The sequence below is a fragment of the Dasypus novemcinctus genome, chromosome 11, assembly GCF_030445035.2.
Source record: "Dasypus novemcinctus isolate mDasNov1 chromosome 11, mDasNov1.1.hap2, whole genome shotgun sequence".
Classification (NCBI taxonomy): Eukaryota; Metazoa; Chordata; class Mammalia; order Cingulata; family Dasypodidae; genus Dasypus; species Dasypus novemcinctus.
This window is the reverse complement of record NC_080683.1, coordinates 43,966,912-43,989,622: the sequence shown is the minus strand read 5'-3', so window position 1 is coordinate 43,989,622 and position 22,711 is coordinate 43,966,912. Positions and strand designations below refer to the sequence as shown.

The 22,711-nt window shown below is 30.1% G+C and overlaps 1 protein-coding gene across 50 annotated transcripts in view; it reads right to left on the bottom strand.

Moving 5' to 3' along the window:
* RIMS1 (regulating synaptic membrane exocytosis 1) overlaps window positions 1-22,711 on the bottom strand; it is a 538,768-nt gene that overhangs the window by 124,989 nt on the left and 391,068 nt on the right. For 15 of the 50 annotated variants that reach the window (XM_058306992.2, XM_058306985.2, XM_058306994.2 and 12 more), the window contains 3 exons: window positions 19,299-19,328; window positions 9,409-9,521; window positions 4,530-4,696 (listed from right to left, as the gene is read on the bottom strand). The exons of 21 other annotated variants lie outside the window; for them this stretch is intronic. In XM_058306992.2, the coding sequence (XP_058162975.1) occupies window positions 4,530-4,696; window positions 9,409-9,521; window positions 19,299-19,328 (310 nt within the window). The remainder of the gene's footprint in view (window positions 1-4,529; window positions 4,697-9,408; window positions 9,522-19,298; window positions 19,329-22,711) is intronic. 14 more of the 50 variants (XM_058306986.2, XM_058306996.2, XM_058307003.2 and 11 more) reach the window with 1 other exon arrangement.

The following is a 22,711-nucleotide window of genomic DNA, read 5'->3' as shown; positions in this document are numbered from 1 at the left end:
CTAGATAAGATACAATGTTCATATTTAGTAGCTGGATGAGAAAAAACTTTCTGAAGAATATTTAATACAAAATTAAATTCAAATTTTAAGGCACACCATTTCTATTCATTTCCAAAGATTTACAAACAACCTTTTTACCAATTCTGCATGTGCATATCATGGCGTTAATAACTAGCAGAGCTACTAAATGGGTATGTTGGTGGTTGAAAGGGAAAGTCTAAGGTCACATATATTACTAGAAGGAGAGCTAAAAACTGTAAGATGGGATTGTATAAAATAGTAAAACCTCATATAAAGCACAAATATGGGTAATACTGCATATAAAAGACTGTTATTACAAAATATAAATATCGATATATTAGAAGGAAACAGAATAGCAGCTAAGTGCGGCAGGGGAAACATAAAGAGATTGAGAAGTGATGAGTTTTGTTTGTTTTTTATTATTGTTATTATTTTTGAAATAATGAAAGTACTCTAAGAATGACTGAAGTGATGCATGCACAAATATGTGATTACACCAAATACCACTGATTATACACTTTAGATGGATTTATACTTTATTAATACATATCAATAAAATTGATTTGTTAGCAAATATATAAGGCACTTGTGAAACAATTCTTAAAACTGGTCAACTTCAAATCTTTATCAATGTTTATTAAGTATTAAATGTTGATTTTTATGTTGTGAGAATCATTTTTGCAACTGCTCAAAGAAAGTTATGTGAATAATTTTAATCCATGACAACGGTTTTTGAGAATGACATTTTAATTCATTGTATCTAATGGTATTATAGCAAAATGTTTTTACCCCAATACAAATGTTATAGTGTATTTCTTTTTCTAGGATACCTCTCCTGCATATTTAAACTGAAAACATGCACCATGTTTTGGACCATTTCAAATGACTATTCAATTAAGCCAGAGGAAGAAAGATTAATCACTTTAAGGTGGGAAGCCTGCATGGATGACTGCATCTAGAGGAAGAAGTGTCTTTTTTTAACTCAGGCACAAGTGCCATAAGATTGTGCCAGTGGTAGCTCTTAGGGGACAACATATTTGTTGTATAATTATTATTCTAAACACAAAAGATTCAGGATAAGGCCCTAGAATCCATAACACCCTTTGAAAATTATCACTTAGAGAGTTATTTAAGGATATTTATACTTTTCGACCTGCATACATCATATACTGTCCCCAAACAGGCTTTATGAAGCTAATTTTATGAATTTTTTCTTGTATGTAGACTGCTGATTATCTAAAACATAAAAGAACTCTGCAAAATTTTAATAATAGATATCTCTAAGATGAAAACATGCCAGAAAGAAATAAGTTTAATATTCAATTAATTAAAGTTAAACAAATTGTTTCAATAGGGAATATCTTAAAAATTTCAAAATACTGATGTGGACTGTGAACACTTTGCAGGAAAATGTAGTAAGCGGTGTTTGGAAAACCCCGGTCTATAAATTACATGAAAGCCTTTGCAACCCACTGCTCATTTCAGATGTGCTTATCTAGACATTTTCATAGTTCATAATACATTAGAGGAAAACAAAACCATACATGGTATTTTAAGCCTATACATCATAGTTTTATATAAGGATAAGATTGGGTTGTATGTTCTCTTCAGATGCTTTTATTGACTTCCAGAATAAAGGTCATTCAAAGCAATGTATAATAAAATATGTCATGAGTCATAGGATGATTTCAGCTAAGACATAAAAAGGGAACTGGAATGTAAGAGAGAGGTTTTAAACTCTTCAAGAGATTATAATCTCCTTAGGTAGATGGGTAATATATTGTACTTTAATGTAGTCTTAGAAAACAATCAAGTCCTTACATGTGATAGCAACTCAAAAATTTGCTGCTACTTATGGTACAAATATATTCTATAATCACAATGGATAAGTCTTACTCATCTTTTAACTATCAACTTAAATAAACAGAAGTGTAAAACACAGGCAGATGTTAGTTACTAAAGAAAAAAATTAATGAAAAACATTAATACATTGAGAACAAGAGCTCCTCACAGTGTTAACTACGGCAGCAAGGAATATTTAAAGCCCAAAAACCTACAACTCTTGATTACCATCAGGGAAACAGCATTTTGGTGTTTTTATACTGGTTTTTTTTTGGCTTTCTCATTCCAAACTCCCTTCTGTCAGCTTTTTACTACAGGGGTCATAGTGGAAGAAAATAATTCTTTCTCTGTGTTTGTGTGCATGTGTTTCTGTGCAAGTGGCTCCACCAACTTTTAAGGACATATGATGGTAGGGAGAAGAATGGGTTAGGCAGAAACACTATAGAAGCATTAACTAGACTGAATCTCAGAAGAGATCTCTCCTTTCCTGTATCTCTCTCTCTCTCTATTCCTCTTAAGTATTCTAAAATGTGTGCCATATATGGAGAATCACTGAGCTGAAATCTAGACTATGAGAGATGCAGCTCTTTCGTATTAGCTTAGGAGGAGGATTTGTTCAGCCATTAGCTTTACAACCTAGATTTACACAATCTATCTACAAAAAAATAAACTCTGAGTTCAAATGGCCTCTTTTATTATAATTTTTTTTTATTTTTAAAGAAGCTTTATATTACATAAATGTTACATAAAAAATTTCCTCTCCCTCCCCCTACTACACTTTCCCACATTAACATCCTTCATTAGTGAGGTACATCAAGTGGGTTCTAAACTATAGAGAAAGGAAAAGGATGCTGAAAAGAGAGATGTGCCTAGATTAATTTGATTTGTCAGTAAAAAATTCTTGTACCCTTTTAATGTCTGCACCCCTATACCCTGTAACATTCACTAAAAAAGAAAAGTCATATGAATAAACAAAATAAGAAATTCTCTTTTTCTTTTTGTGATAATATTGTTGTAATTAGGGTTGGTTTATTGTATTAGCATTTTCTCCACAAATTAATACTGGCCTCAACCCACTAACATAATTTTCTTCTATCCACTATGGTCGCTTGGCTGAGCTGCCTAAGGATTCTCTGTTCTTCACTTTCTTTCTCAAAACTTATGCAATCAAATTTTTCCTGAAGATAAATTTTTGAAGAGCCCTATGGTTTTGAAAGGATATTCTTGAATATTCAGTAGCATGGATCCACATATTATTCTATGTAATTGCTTAGTAATATGAAGTCTATTAAATAGTAGCATTTTATAACCTAGGACTCAAGGTAATTCACTTTATAATGAACATAAAAATTACTTCTAGGTTTTATGGTTTTTCAATCTTCTAAAAAATTATTTTAGTGTTTAAAAGTAAAAGTTTTAAAAAGTCCTCTATGTATATTCATTTGCTAAACTGAATAGGTTTTGAAACATAGTATCTTAATATTATTTCAATAAGAAGGAATTAGAATAGTTTTTACACAATGACCCCAGGCAACTCAATACAGTCACATTTTTTTTGCTTTTCTTTTTTCTTAAATTTTAAAGAACTTAATATTCTGTTAGAACCAGATGCTAAGACTGTCAAGTTGAGATAAACTATGCTCTAGTATACCTTTATCAGTTGCAATTTTTAATGTAGATTATTAAAGTACAAAATGTTAAATAACAGAAAGACAACAACTCTCAATTTGCTTTTACAAATGAGCTGGTTGCAAGGAGACAATACAAAAAAAAAGGAATAGGCCATATTTTATTGTAAATCATCCAAATTTATCAGAATATCAGACTTTCAGGGTATTAGGAAGGTAACTGTTCCTATTTTGAACATTTATAATAATTGGGTCTCTCTTCAACCCCAATATTTCTTAAGTGAAACATCTATTTATGGAATCTGGTTAAGGAACAAATAAATATGTTTTGTAAACAATGAGTCCAATTTACTTAAGTTGGGACTTGTTATTTCTAAGGTCTTTTCCCTTTCATCAGGTTTTTCCTTGTAAAGGATGTGAGAATACTATTGATTGGTGATTTAAACAAACTTCATGCAAATTTCTTACCACTCACAAAACATAAACTAGGGATATGTATGGTGATGTCAGACTCACCAACCTTACCCAGAAAGCCTACGGAATAAATGTGGCCTGCTGCCTGTTTTAGTAAGTAGAATTTTATTGGAACATAGCCAAGTTCATTTTCTTTAGGTGGCTTTTGTGCTACAATGACAGAATTCAGTAGCTGCAACCAAGACTGGATGGCCTGTAAAGCCTGAAATATTTTTCATATGTTTTATCACAGAAAAAGTTTTCTGACCCTGGAATAAAGGGTCAGAATTTAAACATACTATGCTTTATGAATTTAAACATACCATAAGAAACTCCTGCAAATGTGACTGTGAATAATTTCTAAAATGATGAATATGGTTATAAGCTAAATCTGATAGTAGACAGTACTAGTCTACTGGTGATTAATAGTCAATAAATGTTCACCTCATTCCAGGCCCAGATATTTTAATAAAATGTTTCTATTACTTGATCTAAACTGTATTCGAGAAGAATATTCAGGAGGCTAGTTGGGTTTTTATACCAAGGATGAAGAATCAGTTTATATCAACAGTTTTGCCAACTCACCTGATTCTACCCCTGGGACGCTCAGATTGCTCTGACATAAAGCTTGTGCTGCTGAGGCGAGAGGCACTGCTGGTTCGGGAAATGGCAGACACATCACTGACATCACTATCTGATGATTTGGCAGAGACGTTATCACAGCTTCTGTACTGATCTGTATGTATGTTATACTAAAGATCAAAAACAAGAAAGTGAGAGCTCCATCATCAGATCGTGGGAAAAAGAGACATACATGGTAAGGTTAATGAATACTTAGGCCACATCAATTTGAAGTGTACCTTTGTAAAAGTAGGTGTCGAATTTGAAATGATCCATAAATGACATGTTACAGCCATTTCAAGCCCTAACATAATATATAATTTCCAGTGTAAGAATTCTATACACTTTGAATGGTAAGACATGGTTTATGATAGTCTGAATTATAAATTACACATAAAAATTAAATGTTTGGATGGAATAGTCATTCAATTAATTATTTGTATATACTTAAAACTTTAAAATTGTATTACTCATTTGTTTTCTAAAACATCAGTTGCTCTTTCCTTGATTTTAATTTCATCATTGCCTATTTTATTCACCCTCTATTCTGTCCTGTAGGGGCTGCTTCCATCTGTCTATACTTCTTGATTCTTGCCAAAGCTATTAAATTCCCTACATACATTCTCTATTCTCAGACTTCATATACTGTCTTTTATATTGCTTCAAAAATACATCTCTTTACAAAAAAAGGGCTGATTTTAAAACCAAGGGGTGGGCCAAATATGAGTAAAGCAACAGTCAAAAATCAAACTTTACCTTTATTATTGTTCTAGTAGATATTTTTAGATTTAAATTACCAACTCAATGTCAAAAGTAAAAAATGTGATTCCTATTTAACTCTCAGTATTTAATATATCATATTTAAAGGTGTTTTTAAATTCATCTTTAGTATTAATTCCTTAAATGAGGACTCATCAGATAAAAGATTAAAAAATGTAATGTCAGAGCAGGTAGCCTATTCTTTCTGCTTCAATGTCATATTGCAAAAGATCATGCAGTAGACAGCTTTATATATAATATGATTGTATTTATAAATGTATTATAACAAATTGTGAGTATATAAACAATTATACACAATTTTAAATAATATATGATTGAGTGCCTCATATTAGGTACCAGAATATAAGATAACATATAAATTAAAAGAACACATAAACATTTGAGTATTCAAGTTTCCTACCAAGGAATTTAATTTTAGATGCCTGAATAATAAAGTTGTAAAAATATCAAATGTTATTAAACCTGTAGAAAAGTAATTCGTGCTCCATATCAGAGGAATTTTAATGAATCTTAATGGACTCTATTTCTTTTAAGAAAATATACAAATAATTCTTGTTAAAGTATATTAAATAAACTGATACTAAAATCTGGATCTATATGTACAAAAAGAAGTATATAACAATTATATTTTTAAAATAATCTTAGAGAAAGGACTCAAGAGTTCTATAATCTGCAAAGAATTAGGAACAAGGAATTTTTTTTTTTAAGGATGTACGGGGCTTTGAACCTGGGACCTCGTATGTGGGAGGCAGGCACTTAGCCACTTAGTTACATTCACTCCCCACAACAAGAAATTTTAAAAGATTGCATGTCCTATTATACTTTTCTACACTGGGGTACAGAATAACTGATCATTTGACATGAGCTCACTTTTCCATCACACTGATTATTTGAAGAAAATGAAAGATATTCACATTTACTTTTTAGTACTACATTCACTTTTTTCAAAATGTGTTAAAAATGTAAAGAATCATTGATACAATATCAAGCATGATTTATTAAATTCGCTTTTTAAGCAATTAAATATTTTAATGAAATTACATTAATACACTTTGAGGAACAAAATATACTAAAGAGGAAATTATATTGATCACTATAGCAAGGAAATAAGTCATTGATGTGAGAGGAAGTCTAATTGTGGGGTTGTTACTTTTAGAAGTAATAACATAGTCTGCAACTACCTACAAAACCTGTCACTTCAAATATGGTTGCTGTACCTAGGTTAGAGAAACATAAACACACTTTAAAATGTAAGAGCCTACATTCAAATTCACACTGAAGTGATGACTGTTACTCCATCATCTAGGCATGCAACTCTATATATCATCAATAAGAAAAAAAACCTTGGTGACAAATTTCAAGGATACCAAATTAGTTTTGTGCTTTTTCAAAAGCAAAGTTAATTACTTATTAAAGATGAATGTCAGGATCATTTAAACTTTTAAAGCAGTATCAGGTTTCAAAAAGCATCTCAGAAATTTTACTACATTCCTCTGATAATTCATGACCACAAAGAAAGTCTAATTCTATTGATGTTTAGATACAAACATTTTGAGAACGGCTAACTAATTTCTAATTTGGCAGGATCAACTAATGTGTATTGCTTCATCTAAAATATCAAATGGATTAAGACAGCAAAAAAGAGTCAATAAAAGAATGAAGCGCACAATTTAATCTATGATAATATTGGTTGTTTATTATAGTAATGAAATAGATTTTCATGAAGTAAATTATAAAAATATTGGTGCAAAAAATTAAAAATGGAAAAAAATAATTTCTCAAGTATGTCTAACAGGTTTGGATGAACCGATATGGCTATTGTACAATATTTAAAAATTCTGTTGTCAGCATTAGGCCATACTACAAACAACAGAATTGTGGACAGTTTTATCTTTTACTTGACATAAAATATAAAAATAAGCTAATCATTTGTGGTTTTTATCTTATATATTTTCCTAAATTCTTATAAAGTTTTTATTTACCATCTCTTTGATTTCCCATTTGATTGGTATTATAATTTATAATAATTTTACTTAATATAGCAGCATAAATTTACATAGTAAGAGCAAGGATAATACATTTGAAAGGAATGGATCTTTTAGATGACTTCTAATGCAATGAGAGAGAGAAAGAAGGAGCATGTGCAAAGGAAAGAAAAATATGTTAATTTAATTGTGTGCAAATTCAAAGTCATATGAGAAACTCCAAATTAAACTGAAGTAATATATACATTTCAATGATATAAGAAGAAGAAAAAAATGGTGTCTAAGTTCCAAATGAGGAGTTCTAGGCTTCACGCTACACAAGAAGTCTTATTCTTCCTGGTAAATCACCATCTTTCTAATGGGTTCCATTTTTATATTTTGCTAAATAAGGAAGTTGGAGTAGAAATAAGGGAGTTTGAGGTGTTTTCAAGTTTCATATTTCCTTGGGCCACAGAATTTGGAACTTTCCAATATAAGATAAGCCTACTTTTGATTTATTATGACTAAGTATTACTGGTGGTTCAGACATCTAGAGCTCTTCATTTTGTGGATTTTTTCTATTGGCTTACCAGAAAGCTCATTTCAAATGATCCAGAAGACTTTTAGCATTTTCCCCTGGGTTCCATACTTAATGTTTTCTTGCTTCCTATACTGGCCCTCTCTCCTCCTGCTTCTCTATTTCACCTAATCCTTTTACATAATGCTAAGAAATTGATGAATTATTTCCAGTTTAATGAAGCATTTCCAGTTTAAAAGGCCTTTTCACATAACTACATCCAGTTGTGGAGGATAAACCTAAATTACCCTGGCCTTCTAATTCTTACTGTATTTGTAGTAAAAGAAAATAAAAATGATGGTGAAATCCATAAGGAAGACAGAGAAGTAAGATGATAAAGTGATAATATCATAAAGAATAAGCTGTAGCGACGATATATGCATATGGAATCAGCAACTCTATGGACCAACATGATATTTGGCTTACTATTTACTATTTTTACTTCTTAAAAGTTGTTCAGATTCTAGGAAATTATGCCTCCCTGAAACACAGTGACCTTAGCACTGTCTGAGTTGGGAACCTATATGACCTAAGATGGAAAGTGATAGACTTTGTCCAATACACATGACCCTATGGTAGCCTATGTGGTAATGTATCATATTTTGTAAGCACCTCTATTTTTTGTATTAGTTTCTGATGAACATATGGTTATAGGGTGAAGAATTTCATTACTGCAAAATAAGTATGTATTTCTAGGTTTGTATTTCAAACTAACAGTACTAATTTAGTGCAGTTCTTACTTAATTTTAAATTTCCAATGGATCATTACTTCCAAAAGGGTTCCTTAACATCAAATTAATTATGACAAAGTTTCACTTATAATGGTAGCTGACAATTTTATAGTATTCTAAAAAAAATATTAAATAAATCAGACAATATATATAAAATTACTTCATGAAATATAAAATTCTATGCAAATCTTAATTGAAATTATTAGATATTAGTTACAGTTTATAAATTGCTTAGTGTTTCCTTAGAAAATAATATTAATATATAAATTAAATGCTTAATCAGCACTTGAAAATGTGTGGATTTCAGTTTCTAAAACTTTGAAATCAGTTACTTTTATTACCAAAGACAGAGCAAATAAGAAATCTTAAATGATTCACTAAAAAATCTGAATAGTCAATACCAACCTAAAATATATCTATTATTTAAGAGTATAGAATATGTATCTTAATATTTTAAATAAAAGATTTGAATGACATCTACTGATAAAATGGCTACACATATATTGCTTGTGGGAATCTGACTTTAATTTCAAGTGTCTATGTGTATTTCCTTTTCAGAAAATATTAAACTTATTAATAAATAATATTTTAATAAACACAGTTATATCTTGTGAAAAATATCAAGAGGAGAGAGGCTTTCCAGGATTTGGTAGGAATTATGATGCAAGACTATCATTTGAATGGTTTGAATAACTTCTCTTATATAACTTTTATGCTTGCTAGTTTCTGTCTTGTACACACATTGTACATTTCTAAGAGGGATACTATTGTTTGGATATTACTAATTTTACCTTGGAATATTGCTCGCGATCAAGTTCTTGACTAGAACCAGACCCTGTTGTCTGCTTAAATCGATGCACTTTCATTTTCATCTGTCTTGTGCGCTCCTCCACTACTAAGCTTGCTGTGAAAACACACAATGGAAGCCTATTAAAACACGTGAAGCACCTTTTAGGTACTGAATGGTTTAAGAGTTCAATGTTTTTGGTATGACTTCAATTAAATGTAATTTAGAAATATGACATGATTAATAAATGAAAAGTAGAATATACAATACTAGCAACTGTTAATCTAATGATGAAAATGATTTAAATCACACAGAATGGGGAACATAAATGTTAGTAACAGAAGACAAGTATTCTATTTCTTCATTTAGTATGACATATTTTCTATACTCTTCAGAAATGATATTCTGAAAATTTATTTGTGAAAATCTTTTCTATTTAATCAACTGGCTGTTGCATGTACATATATAGAGAAAATAAATATACATACTTAACACATCACACATATATGCACATGCTTATGTGCATGCACGCACCCATTTATATCCTCAGCTAACAGTAGTTACCTGAAAACTGTTTTAATCAATAAGCACCTACTTTACTGTGAAATTTCTTACTAAATCATTAATTCCTACCAGTACCTTTTTACAAATATTTGCCAGTTCTAAACATGGATTTACTAAGAGAAAGGATTAGTTCCCTGTTTCGGATGGCTTTGTCTGAACTACATTTATAAAATTACTAAGTTTTGAAATATGACTAAAAACTTTTACTTCTTTAATTTGTAATATGTAAATTACAGTTTAAATCAAATTTAAATATATTCCATTTAAGCTTTTATCATTCTCCTATGTAGCAAATGTGACTCTTTAGAGGGGAAGAATTGCAGCTTTCAATGAACTACGAACGTTTTACAGAGGCACTTGTGGACAAATTTTTCACTTGTGATGATTAAACTTAGCCTATCATCCTTAATAAAAAAAAAAAACTGGCACCCATTTTGAAAATTAAGCAAATATGAAGTTTTTTTATGTATTCAGGTACAGACTACTAAAGTTTGAAATGTGTGGTTATATATTTTAATTATACCTTAAAAACTAAATTATTAAACATTTAGCTTTTACTTAAATTCAGTAAATTAGACAGACATTATTAATCCCTAACCTTAAAGTTATGTGAATTAAGCAATGACGCAAACTTGGTTTGAAAATGTTGACTTCAGAGACAGAAAATGGTAACTATTATTATGATTAGAAGATGGTTCAATGAAAAGCTTGAGGAGAGCATTTCAGAAATTAATTACCTGACAGCATATAAGTATATAAGATTCATAATGAACAGTATAAAGTAAAATTCCACTTGAGAGTAATTAGGAATAGAGAAAAATTTACTGAAAATATGAGTTATATTTATAAGAAGTCATATGCAATATAAGAAAATGGGCAAATATTTGTTTTCTGCATTCTGCCAATGGAATGCAGGGTACCTCTGGGTAAGGGCTCAGTTATCTGCTTTGAACTTTTAGGAAGTCAAATGAATTGTAATCAGCTGGACTCTGTAATTAAAGATTAAAGCAATTCAAAGCAATGTCAACTTAATATAAACAGATTTAAATGATATCAGCATAACTACTTTATGCAGATTATATACATTTTTAAACTAATTTTTTTATATTGATTAGCCCACAGCTTAGTAAACTTCACTCTTAGCATTTTGTAATTATTAGGGAGGACAATTGTTTATAACACTGGAAAGGGTATTTCTGCGAGCTTCTTACTTGAAGCAGTCTAAAAAAATTGCAATGATTTACTGGATAGCACCTCCATCTCTACATAGAATTACTAGCTTATGATATAGTTGGATTTAAATCTTCATTTTGCAAAACTCAAAACTAAATCATAAGATAGTGGTAGCCCAATTGATTCTTTAAAATGGCTTTAAAGGACTTCACTTATACCATCCAAAACTCAGTAATTTACTAGCTTTATTCCTAAAGAAGTTAAAACTGACAACTTTTAATTTCTCAGAGAAAGAATATCTACAAATACATACGTTGACTCAAAATCTGAGTGGACCTCTTTGTCTTCCAACACCAACTGAACTGCTATGCCATCTCATTGCTTGATATTAAATTCCAAGAACCAAAGCAAAACGTAAATAGCTTATCAATGATTTACTCATATGAATCAGATACTTATACATTATTGCACCCATTTTTTTTAGTATTTCTCTTTATTTCCTGATTATATGTATATTAGTGTGTATTTTGAAATGTGTTTATACAAGTTATTGTGTTTCAGTAAAAGGTTTTTCATAAATGTCAATGGAAAACATTCACTTTTGGAAGTTGTTTACCTCTGCTAAAGATTTTGCTTGTTTTTGCATTTTAATTTTCAACCTACATTGTGGAATAAAAAGTCACTATTTGTGGATTACAGGTGTGTCGATCTTAATAGTAAAATAAGTTTATAGATAAAAATTTGGATGTTTATCATAATTTGAACCAGAAAACGATTCCATTAAATTTACATGATTTCTAAAAAGAATTTGCTAATGTCAATGGCAAATTTAAAAAATATAAAATAAAATTTTAATTCTCCCCCAAATCCTAGCATTAAATTCACATTATAGTTAACATTATGAATGCTGGTAACATTGTAAACTAATGCAACTATATAAAAATTTATTAAAAAATTTGAAAAGTGTAAACTTTGGGGGTTTTGCTTTTAAGAAATTTCATAGTAGCCACATAATAGAGTTAAGTAAATCTCACATATTCTACAAAAAATAACAATGACATGTAATTTTACTTAGTCTTTAATGAAAATTTAGCTTCATATGATAAAGTCAGAATATAAGTATTTTTACTACAGAATACATTTACCTATAATTGTAAATTATAGGTAATTAACATTTTAAATATTAAATAGTATATTAAACAATTCATCTTTCTTTGCCCTAAAATGTAATTAACATTGAAATTTTATAAAATAAGATTTTTAGGTTGGAATTTTTCACTATACTTTCTAAAAATTGAAGGATGTATATTCTGTGTTGAACAAATTGTGTTTCTTAGAATTACACCTTAATTTATTTAAGAAAATAAATTGAGAACATGTAACGATTGATATAAAGATAATGGCTGCCAGGGGTTTAGAAGGGTAGGAAAGGGATGAATAGGTGGAACACAGGAAATATTTAGGGCAGTGAAATTGTTCTGTATGATACTGCAAAATGACACGACATTATACATTTGTCAAAGCCATAAAATATGTAACACGAAGTGTAAACCAAAATGTAAGTTATAAAATTTGGTTAGTAGCAATGCTTCAATGTTGGTTCATCAATTGCACAAATGTACCACATTAATGTAAGATGAGTAATAGGGGAAATTATGCGTATGTGGGTGGGGGGGCGAGAATTCCCTAAACTTTTGGTATAACTTTTCTGTAAATCTAAAACTTCTCTAAAATTAAGTTTATTATTACAAAAATAAATATTCATTGAATATGATCCCTTTTCTTTAGAATAACTTTAGTCTACATAAATTGCAATTCCACACTCCGGCATTTTTATCAGGTGAATCTATATGTGTCATAATCAACTCAATATTACAATTAAGAAATTACAATACTGGAACTTATTTTTAGGGTTTAAATTAAAAACCTAAAATATCCTTGTATTTTAAAACTCAACAAGAATAATTCTGATTGTAGCATACAGAGTGAGAAAAGCAAATATAATTTACAAAGTACTGTAATTTATTACAATTTTCTAAGGGAAAGTATTATATATTATCAAAAATAAAAATTTAGATAAGAAATTACTTCCCTTTCATGTCACCTGCTTTGCTAAGATTTTCTAATCTAGCATTGTGGATGATCTTTGATGAGCTTACAAATATGCTGAAATCATTTGCAAATGCTGTTTGTCTCTTATATTCATTTTTTCAGACCCATCCCTTTCAAACGTTTATTCAAGGGGTAAAAAAAAAAGCCAAAGAATCTTTAATAAATCTTCCTTCCCTCATCACTGTAAACTTCTATGATAACATCTCCTCCAAGCAGAATGTGATTTTCTGGGAAACTTTTCACTTACTAGACATTTGCAACTTGCTTAAATATAGAGCAAATATAGTTATGTTTCAGTTAGAATCATTTTAAGCATTAGGCTTTGATAAAGACAATCTTAAAGATTATTCCTGAATTGAATTCACATAAAAATGCATTTGTTTTGATTTCCAAATCCTTAAATCTTTCACATTTCCCCCATGCATCTAGAAATTAACATGAATTTTAAATTTCAAATGTCTGTGTTTATAGGAAAAAGTGACCTACATTAATATGTTGCTAAACTTTTAAATATTTTTCAAGTGTTCTAGGTGAAATATGACTGTAAAACAGGATAGGGATGATCAAAATATATAATGAAATATACTAAAATATCAAGACTATTATCATTTTATTTTCTAACAACTTTAGCTAGTACGTGTGTCAAGGTGATACATGATAATACTGGACAGGATAATTCAGTCTGTCTGGCTAATAACTAGAATATGCCACTGAGCTTTGTGAATATAAAAACTGGTGTCTCTGCTTCCTTGCTGTACAGCAGATACAGGGGGAATTCTATGTTAGTGGAGCTGCCCTGTTGATCCAATGCATCTCTCAGAAAGGGCAAACATGGGAAACATTAGAAGTAAAAAAGTAAACAAATGTTAAAATGAAAATATCACATATCCTTTAAGGTCTTTTAAATAAAAAAACATGAATTTTGGTCTAGATCATTGAAATGAAATATTGGAAGATGTGGAAAAGTAAAGCTGTATATATATATATATATATATATATAATTACTCAAATACTATTGGATTCAAAACCACAAGACCACCTCTGCTTTAGCATGTTTATTTTCACTGAGCTTTGTAAAACAAGTTCAGGAACTGAACACCACTTCTCAGTGCCAAAATTGCTAAGCCCCAGTATAACACTGAAAATACTAGTACCAGAGAGATAAGAAAGACTCAGCGAAAGAGTATTCTCTTTGCTTTGTCCTTTTTTTGTTACACAGGATTAAAGAGCTTTTTAAAGGGTATTCAGATTTTGAGAGAGAACACCGTGTTACTCATGAGGCACTTCTTAGAATATGATCTTCATGAAGAGCAGGCCATGTAATTAAGGCTTCTCCAGAAGAAAATGAAACCAAACGCTGAGGGGTCATGTTGTTCATTCCAAGTGATCTCTATTATTTTTCTCCATAATTTGTCATTATTCCAATAAAAATAATTGCAGTATATTATATCTTGAATGGCTTGACGTGGCATAACTTTAAATATTTTCTTTGCTAAATTCAAAGCAAATTTATTTTGAGCCCCTTCCCACATTTTACGAGATTTGGAGGGCCTATACATTTTTATAGGACAAAAAAACCTAAGGACGTGACTAGACGCCTACCTGCATTCTATTTTCTTTTGCACTTTTCCTACAAAGCTTGGGAAGAAAGGAGTAATGACTTTGTCAATTGGGTATTTCTTGTAAATTGAGACTTGGTTGATATAAGTGGCAAACACTTTGACATTTTTAAAAGTCCACAATAATATTATAAATAAACACATGTGAATAAGAATGGGGAAAAGGGTGAAAACCATAACTTCTGATTTGCTCTGTTTAGGATGCTTTACCCTCTGTATCCCTGTAGTTTAAAGAGAAGGCTAGAAATACAACTAAATGTATGGGTTAGTTGCAAAAGACATGAAATGAATAAATGATAACTTTACTAATGGCATTCTACATATTTATGAATATGTATTCTCAAATATTCAAAATAAGTTTTCAGAAGAAGCAATACCCAAGAAGGTTAAGAAATTTGTATCTTTGGAAGCTTAATATTTAACAACAGGAAAAGGATTACCTGGCCTAATATGTTAACTACTAGATAATAATAAAAATGAAAATAAAATTGAAATCCTTGGCAATTCATTGACAGTTAAAATTATATTGATTCTGAAAAATAAACATATTTTACATATTTTAGCAAAAGTCAACTTATATAATTTCTTCCTATAATGTGTCTCACAACTATAACAAACTCTTAAAATAAGTGCACAAAAATGATCTATTCAATAACTAATAACAGAAATCATTAAAATTAATGTTTTTTACCTTTGCATATGAATTATTCCAAATTAAGGTTAATGCTTAATATTTACATAAAATTATATTTTCCATAACTTAGTATTCAAACTGTTCTTGCCAACATTTAAAGAAGTATAGATAATCTATTTGAGCATTGTCATAGAAACCTCGCATGCTTAATACAGTTCACTACAGACAATCCTTTAATAGAACCAATGATCTGGTTACAATAATTATATATTTTATCAGTGAAAAATGAAAAGCAAAAAATTCCTATTTACTCTGTTCCTCTACAAATCATTTTCTAAATCACCTGAACTCAGCCTCATTTCTCCATGTGTGTAAATTACACAATTTTTATGACAAAGGAAATACATACTTGTAGAAAATACAGTATGATGTGTTTTGTAATGACTCAAAATTTCTCCTAAAAGCCACAATGTTACTGCACTTAAGAAATATTATCTAAAAATATGCAAATTAGAAATTTATTATGACAATAACATTTTTCTCACCTTGAAGTCATTTAATTTCTGGTTCAGTTTTGGTCTTCTTATATCATTATTTCGATGCCCCCAAACTACATTCATGGGCTCTTTAAAACTGTCCAAGAAATGTAGCAGAGAGGGAAAAATTGGCTTATTTTTTGAAGGAATACTTTAAAATATGCCTAAAATGTGAAGCCTAAAATGATATGCTCTCTCAGCTTTCAACATAAAAGAGGGAAGTAAAAAGTAAGTGAAATAGGATGAATATTTATAGTCCCTCAGTTAACTCCTCAAGCCTAAGGATGATTTACCTTTATTAAAATACACCAGCTTTGTTCTCTCAAGTTGCACAGTAATCTGAGAGACAAGCCAGGTATTAGAATATTAAGCTGAGTGGTGAAAAGTTGGGTCCTCAGGAGGAGGCAGGAAGTCTAAGTGGGCCTCTCTAAGATCCTGATGTCACGATGGGTGTAACATGACAAAGCAGACGAAACACGTGCTATGGAATCAAAATCTGGCTCTGACACACAGCAGTTTTTTATTAACCTTAGGCATAATTCTTGACCCCTTTGATTCTATTTCTATAAAACTGGGGTTATAATACTTCCTTTCAGTTGCTCATGTGCTGTTACTGCAATTAAGTGAATATACATGAACAGTAGGTACTCAATAAATGCCATTTGACTGAATAAAATCAAATGTTGAAAATCCTCTAGAACAAAGGCATTAAGAACAAGGTGTTACAGAGAAGTTGGTATCTAATTCCCTGTTTTACCTCTTACCAGATGAATGACTAAGAAAGACACAAGTTTTTAACCTTTCTATGCTTTAGTTCTCTCCACTGGGAAATGACAGTATAATAACTATTTCTCAGGTGGTTATGAATATATAATGAGACAGTTTATAGCACTGTTAGAGTCACTGTCCTAGTAAGTGTTCAGCAAACTGTATTTACTATTAATAATACTAATAGTATTTTACATCTCTCTTTAGGTCGCTTTACAAACATATACTGGAAAATTAACAGTCTGTCCCCCACATTTAAGGTTACCAACTTTCCCAGTGTGCCCGCGACTGTCCTGGTTTTAGCACCAAAAGTGTTGCATCTGGGAAACCTCACAGTCTCTGGCAATTTAGGACCATCAGCCATCCTACAAGTCATCTATTAGTCACCAAAAACAAACCCTGCCCTAAGGAGTTCTTTAGCCTTTATTGTCAGATAAGAATAGAATGTCTTAGTCCTCATCTGCTCAGGGAGCACTCACTCATGCTAACTTGAATTCTGCAACATGCTGGATCTCAGAAAACAGGGGACTTCAGCTCACTGCAGTAGGGTTTCTATGCTAAAAAAAAAACTTGGCCTTTTTTTTTTGAGATATGTGAGTGTAAAACTGACTTTAAAGAAATTTCTTGAACTTGCTTCTATACTTTCTGGACTTTTTGAACTTCTGGAGAGTGAGATGCCCTCTCTGAAATCTCTGTGGAGAGGTATGGCATCCTTTGCTGCTGTGTCTTGCAGGATGTATTTCGGCATGTGCTTCTTTGGTTGTTTTTGGTCATGTGGTCCATTCTTTGAAGCATCTCTACCTCTGGTCTCGAAGGAAGACTTGGCAGGGTGGTAATACTTCTCAGCCAGGACAGACTGATCCTCTAAAAATGTGACAATCTAAGATGCTCCATTATAAGGCTTTAAATAAATGTACTCATTTCATGTAGACTGTAGGTTGTACTACTTATGGGTTTTGTGTGTAGGTTTTGATCAGCTAATTATAACGTTTTGCTAGTAATAATATATATGGAGATTATCTAAATGGAGATTATCTTTTTCTTTCTTTTAGATAAGTGAATAATATATGCTATACATGGAAGAGCTCTAAATTCTAATGCTCTTATCACACTAAAATTTATCTTGACTATCCAGTTAAAGTCTTTTGAATCTACTTACCAAATATATTGGCCAATTTTTACTGCTGAATCTAAATTATATGTTTCTGATATCTGAATTTCAAATGCAAGATGGCCAGAAATTTACACAAAGTCTAGGGAACAACCGTTTGATCGCATTGAATAATATTTTTTTAATATGTATTTAATACCTACTATGTCAGACACTATATCAGAATATGTATATGTGTCAGAAAATATAATTATATTTTTATAAATTCAAACTAAAGGAATTTAATACTAAGTCCCATTTCACTTTGTTTATTGAGGTACATACCATATAGCACAATATATTTAAGAGTCAGGGATAATATATTTGGGATTTGTGCTAAAATACAATACATCAAAGTATAGTGTAAAGAGATCAAAAAAGGAAGAAGAATGAATATTGTAGTCTACTACTCATAAGTGTTATGTATGAGAAACCTGCTAAATCTTTCTGAACCTGAGGTTCCTCATTCATAAAATAGGAACGCTGCTACTCTAGGGACTACTTTGAGGATTACTATGGGCAAAAAATTAATCTAATCTTTAATCTAAATTCAAATATTGAGTAAATATGTTTTTATTAAACTGTTCAACATTATATATATTTAAATTTTATGATAATTATTACATCTGGATAAAAACTCATTGAAAAACATTTAATTATCAGGTCAAAATAACACTGAATAGGAAATGGTGTGGGCGGCACATAAGAATGGGTTGAGACCTACACCAACATGAAACCCAAGGGCAGACCACAAAGAAATGGTGATCCATAAGACAATAAAGTAGGAGGCCAGCAATCTGCCAATGCAGCAGGCTGCGTGATATGCCTTTCCTAGGTCCCTCAGAAATGCAAAATTAGTGGATTATTACCACAATTATTGAGGCCAAGAAGAGTAATATTTAGCAGCAACTTCCTAGATTCATGACTGCAAGGGGGACCAGAACATTCAATAAAGTTACTGTTATTACACCTGGATATTACCCTGAATAAAAGTTAAGAATTAAACCCTTTATTGATGAGAGCATGGAAATGACAACAAATAAAAATAAACAAATAAACAGTACGTTAATATTTTCCAAAAAGAATGGTTTTCTAGTCAATTTAGAGAAATCAATTTTGAAGCCCAAATATTATAATTTTAATCTAATATTTACTTATTGGACATGAACAGTTCATAACATGAAAGAATTAAATCTAAATACGTTACAAAATTATTCAGGGAACTAACTACCTGGTAGTTTTGCTAATTATTTCAATAAATATATGTATATAATGCTCAAATATTAAAACATAAAAGTAACAATATTAAATTGTTTAAAAAGTTACATTAATATTTACCTTTTGTGGAAGAGTTATATTTTTCTTGTTCTTCAATGAATTAAATGCACATAATGATGGAAACAAAAGAAAGAAATCAGCAAATTTATAGTTAGACATGTAAATATGAATTAAGACAATGGCATGAACAATAAAAATGCTTAACATATAAATGTACATGATAAATTGCAGTGACAAACCATGAGTAAGTCTCAAATATGGTACTAAAATTAATCAAAGAAAGAATGAATATAATAATTTATATGTGTAAAATAAAAACAGAAACAATGGGAAATTAATATGTTTGGCATTTGAGAAAAGTATATTTCATGGTATTTTTCCTTGCCTTTTAAGAATTCCATAATAGTTCAGTAATAATTTTATTAACATATTTTAATTTAAATCCACTGTGAATATTTATTATAAATTTATTTCAAAGCATATTTAATGTTCATAATTAAAATTTTATCATTTCATAAATGATAGAATTTCAAATAATTTGGAATTTCATAAGTTAAATGCAAAAATAAATTACTTTTTTTTTTTTTACTAAATAATGGGCATTTTCTTTTCATTGTGGAAAATATTTATAACACTTTCTAGAGGCAAAAAATACATTCTATCTTATGTAATCTTTTTTTCTCCTCGATTTAATTAGATTACAATATCCCAAAGTGAAATTTCTTTTACCTTTAAAGACAATACTTCTTAGACATTTTATAAAGCTTTAACTACACCTCCTTGTCATTATATTACTTACTGAAAAATAATGCCTGTCTAGAGATTTCTGAAGTGGAATACTTCATTCCACTAGAGTTTTAGGCAGCGAATATAAAACTAGAACACATAATATATAACTGACATACCACTAACTGTTAGTTTATGGATAATCTTTAAAAATTTCTTTAAAATGTTCAGTTGAGCATAGAAGAACACCACTTGGTTGGTTTCAGAAATCACACATATTTTCATCTATAACTGATTATATGACTTTCAGCATCATTCTACACAAAGGGCAATGTTGGACAACCAGAGAAATTTCTTGGAAATCTTTGATCTTAATTGTCACATACCATTAGAGTTACCTAAAATGTAAAACTCCTTTCTCAACTACTTTATCTGAAATTCTGTATTGTAATCAACTCTCTTTTTTTCCCCTAAATATACTTTAGCATAATTGTATATAATAACAGTAATCATACTGCACAATAAGGTGACATTATGAATTTTTTTAAAAACTTAAAATAATTTCTAAAAAATTAAGTAGACAGGTCTTTTCAACTTATATGTTAGCCTTTAAAATAAAACATTCCTTTTAAGGTACAAAGAGGGAGTGGTAAAACTGAATTACAAGAAAAAATATGTATCCAGTGTAACAATCTAATCATCCCAAAACACATCCTAAAAACACTGTAGATAATTGTGTATGGAAACTGTGTAAGAAAAAATATTTTATAAGTTCATCAAGAAGCTAAGTATCATTTAGGAATATAAACCATTTGAAATAGTTACTCTTACCAATCAACTGCTTATCTTTTAAAAAGAAAGCCACACTGTTAAAAATTTTAAAAATTTTTAAAAAAAGAGAAGGAAAGAAAGGAAGAAGGAAGTAAGTCAAATGCAGTAGAGTTTAATTAACTGCAAATAAATTACAGTCAGCATTCATCTTCAGAGGAGACAGAGCTAAAGTCTAATAAAAGGCAAAAACTAAACTAAATTAAAACAAAATCCAGTCAAAAGCCGTAAGAGCAACAATGAAATTGATCTTAAGTAGAATGTGTTAAATCCTGTCTAGATCATGAGTCAAATAATAAATTTACTTTTAAAAACATATTTTAGTACAAGGCTATAATTTGAACTGTTTCACTTGAAATAGACCCATAATTAGATGATGGCAGAGTATCATCAAATACCAGAATCCCAAAGCACATAACATCACAAATAAACCATATATGTTTTAATCACAGAAGAACACCTAGATACAATAATACATGTTTATTGTCATATTTTTAAATGGTTATATTCACATGACACTTGAGATCACATATTTCAGAAACACTCAAAAAGTGTTTACTAGTATATTTATGATATTAAGTATCAAAATAACACCACCATCAGTTTCATCCTCAGTCATTCCCTTCTTCCCACCTCAATTCAATCCTTACAAATCGATGATTTCTCTGAAAGACAACTGTAAATATGAATATAATAAACAGTGACACTGAGATTTACAATAAAACATGATCTTTTTAAAACAAAATCTAACATAAAATACAACTGATTTCATAGAAGCAATTGTTAGTCACAAGAAATAATATGACTATAATCTTGCTACGTAAGAGTTATATGGAGTATCCTTACATGTTTTGAAGCCACAGAATGTTATATTTGAAATTGGAGGAAATGCAAAGAATTCTAGAAACAAATACCCTTTGGGATATCAATCTTTAGCAAAATACAGCCAGTAACAGTGAGTTTCTAGCTAAATACCAAACTTTGTAGGTTTTTTAGTTGTGCAACAGGAGTTCATGAATGGATAATTTAATAAACACCAACTTTCATATTTTTAGAAAAGTAAATTTTAAAGCAATTTCATCTGGGTAATTGCTAATTATTTTTGATAACATTAATTATGAAAAATATTCTCAAAATATTCCCAGGAAAAAGAAGAGAAAATTTGTTAAACATGTAAACTGATCATTTAAATGAATTAAGTGGTATTTTAGAAAAGAAAGTCAGAGTTTCACAAAGCATATTTTTCTGAATAACTAAAAGAATACCCTAGAGCAACCCTGAAAATTGAAGTATGATGGTATATATGAGTTTTTTAAAAACACAAATACAAAGTTCACTATACCAGTATTTCTCTATTAGTAAGCTGCTACCTCTTAAAATCTACATTAATTTTTCTAGTATAATCGAGCAGTCGAAAAAAAACAAAACACTGTACCACATCAGTCTCTGAAACAATGCATTTATCTTAGATCTTTAACATTTCTATGTTCAGGAAAGAACTTCAACTAAGTGAGTAAAACACATACCCAGCACCCTCAATATAAACTGGAAATACAAATTTTACATCAGCAACAATTGAAACTTGAAAAATACTCAAAATGTTAACTTTTCAGTTGTTTGATGGGGATAAAGATTTATAAGATGTGTTTTAATATATGTAAGACCACTTCATTTATATTATAACTCCAAATTAGAAAATTAAATCAATAAATTGCTTAGCAAATCCCTGATGAGAAATATGTAATAACACTTACTGGCAACAATTCATTTCACTTATTGGGAAATGTGATAGCGCATTGAGTCATATGAATAAAATTGACTATTTAACCCAGTATTTCAATCATTTTGGCTAGATAGTTCAGTTAATTTAGTCTCCATAGTCGATAGATACACACAAGCATACACACACACATGCACGC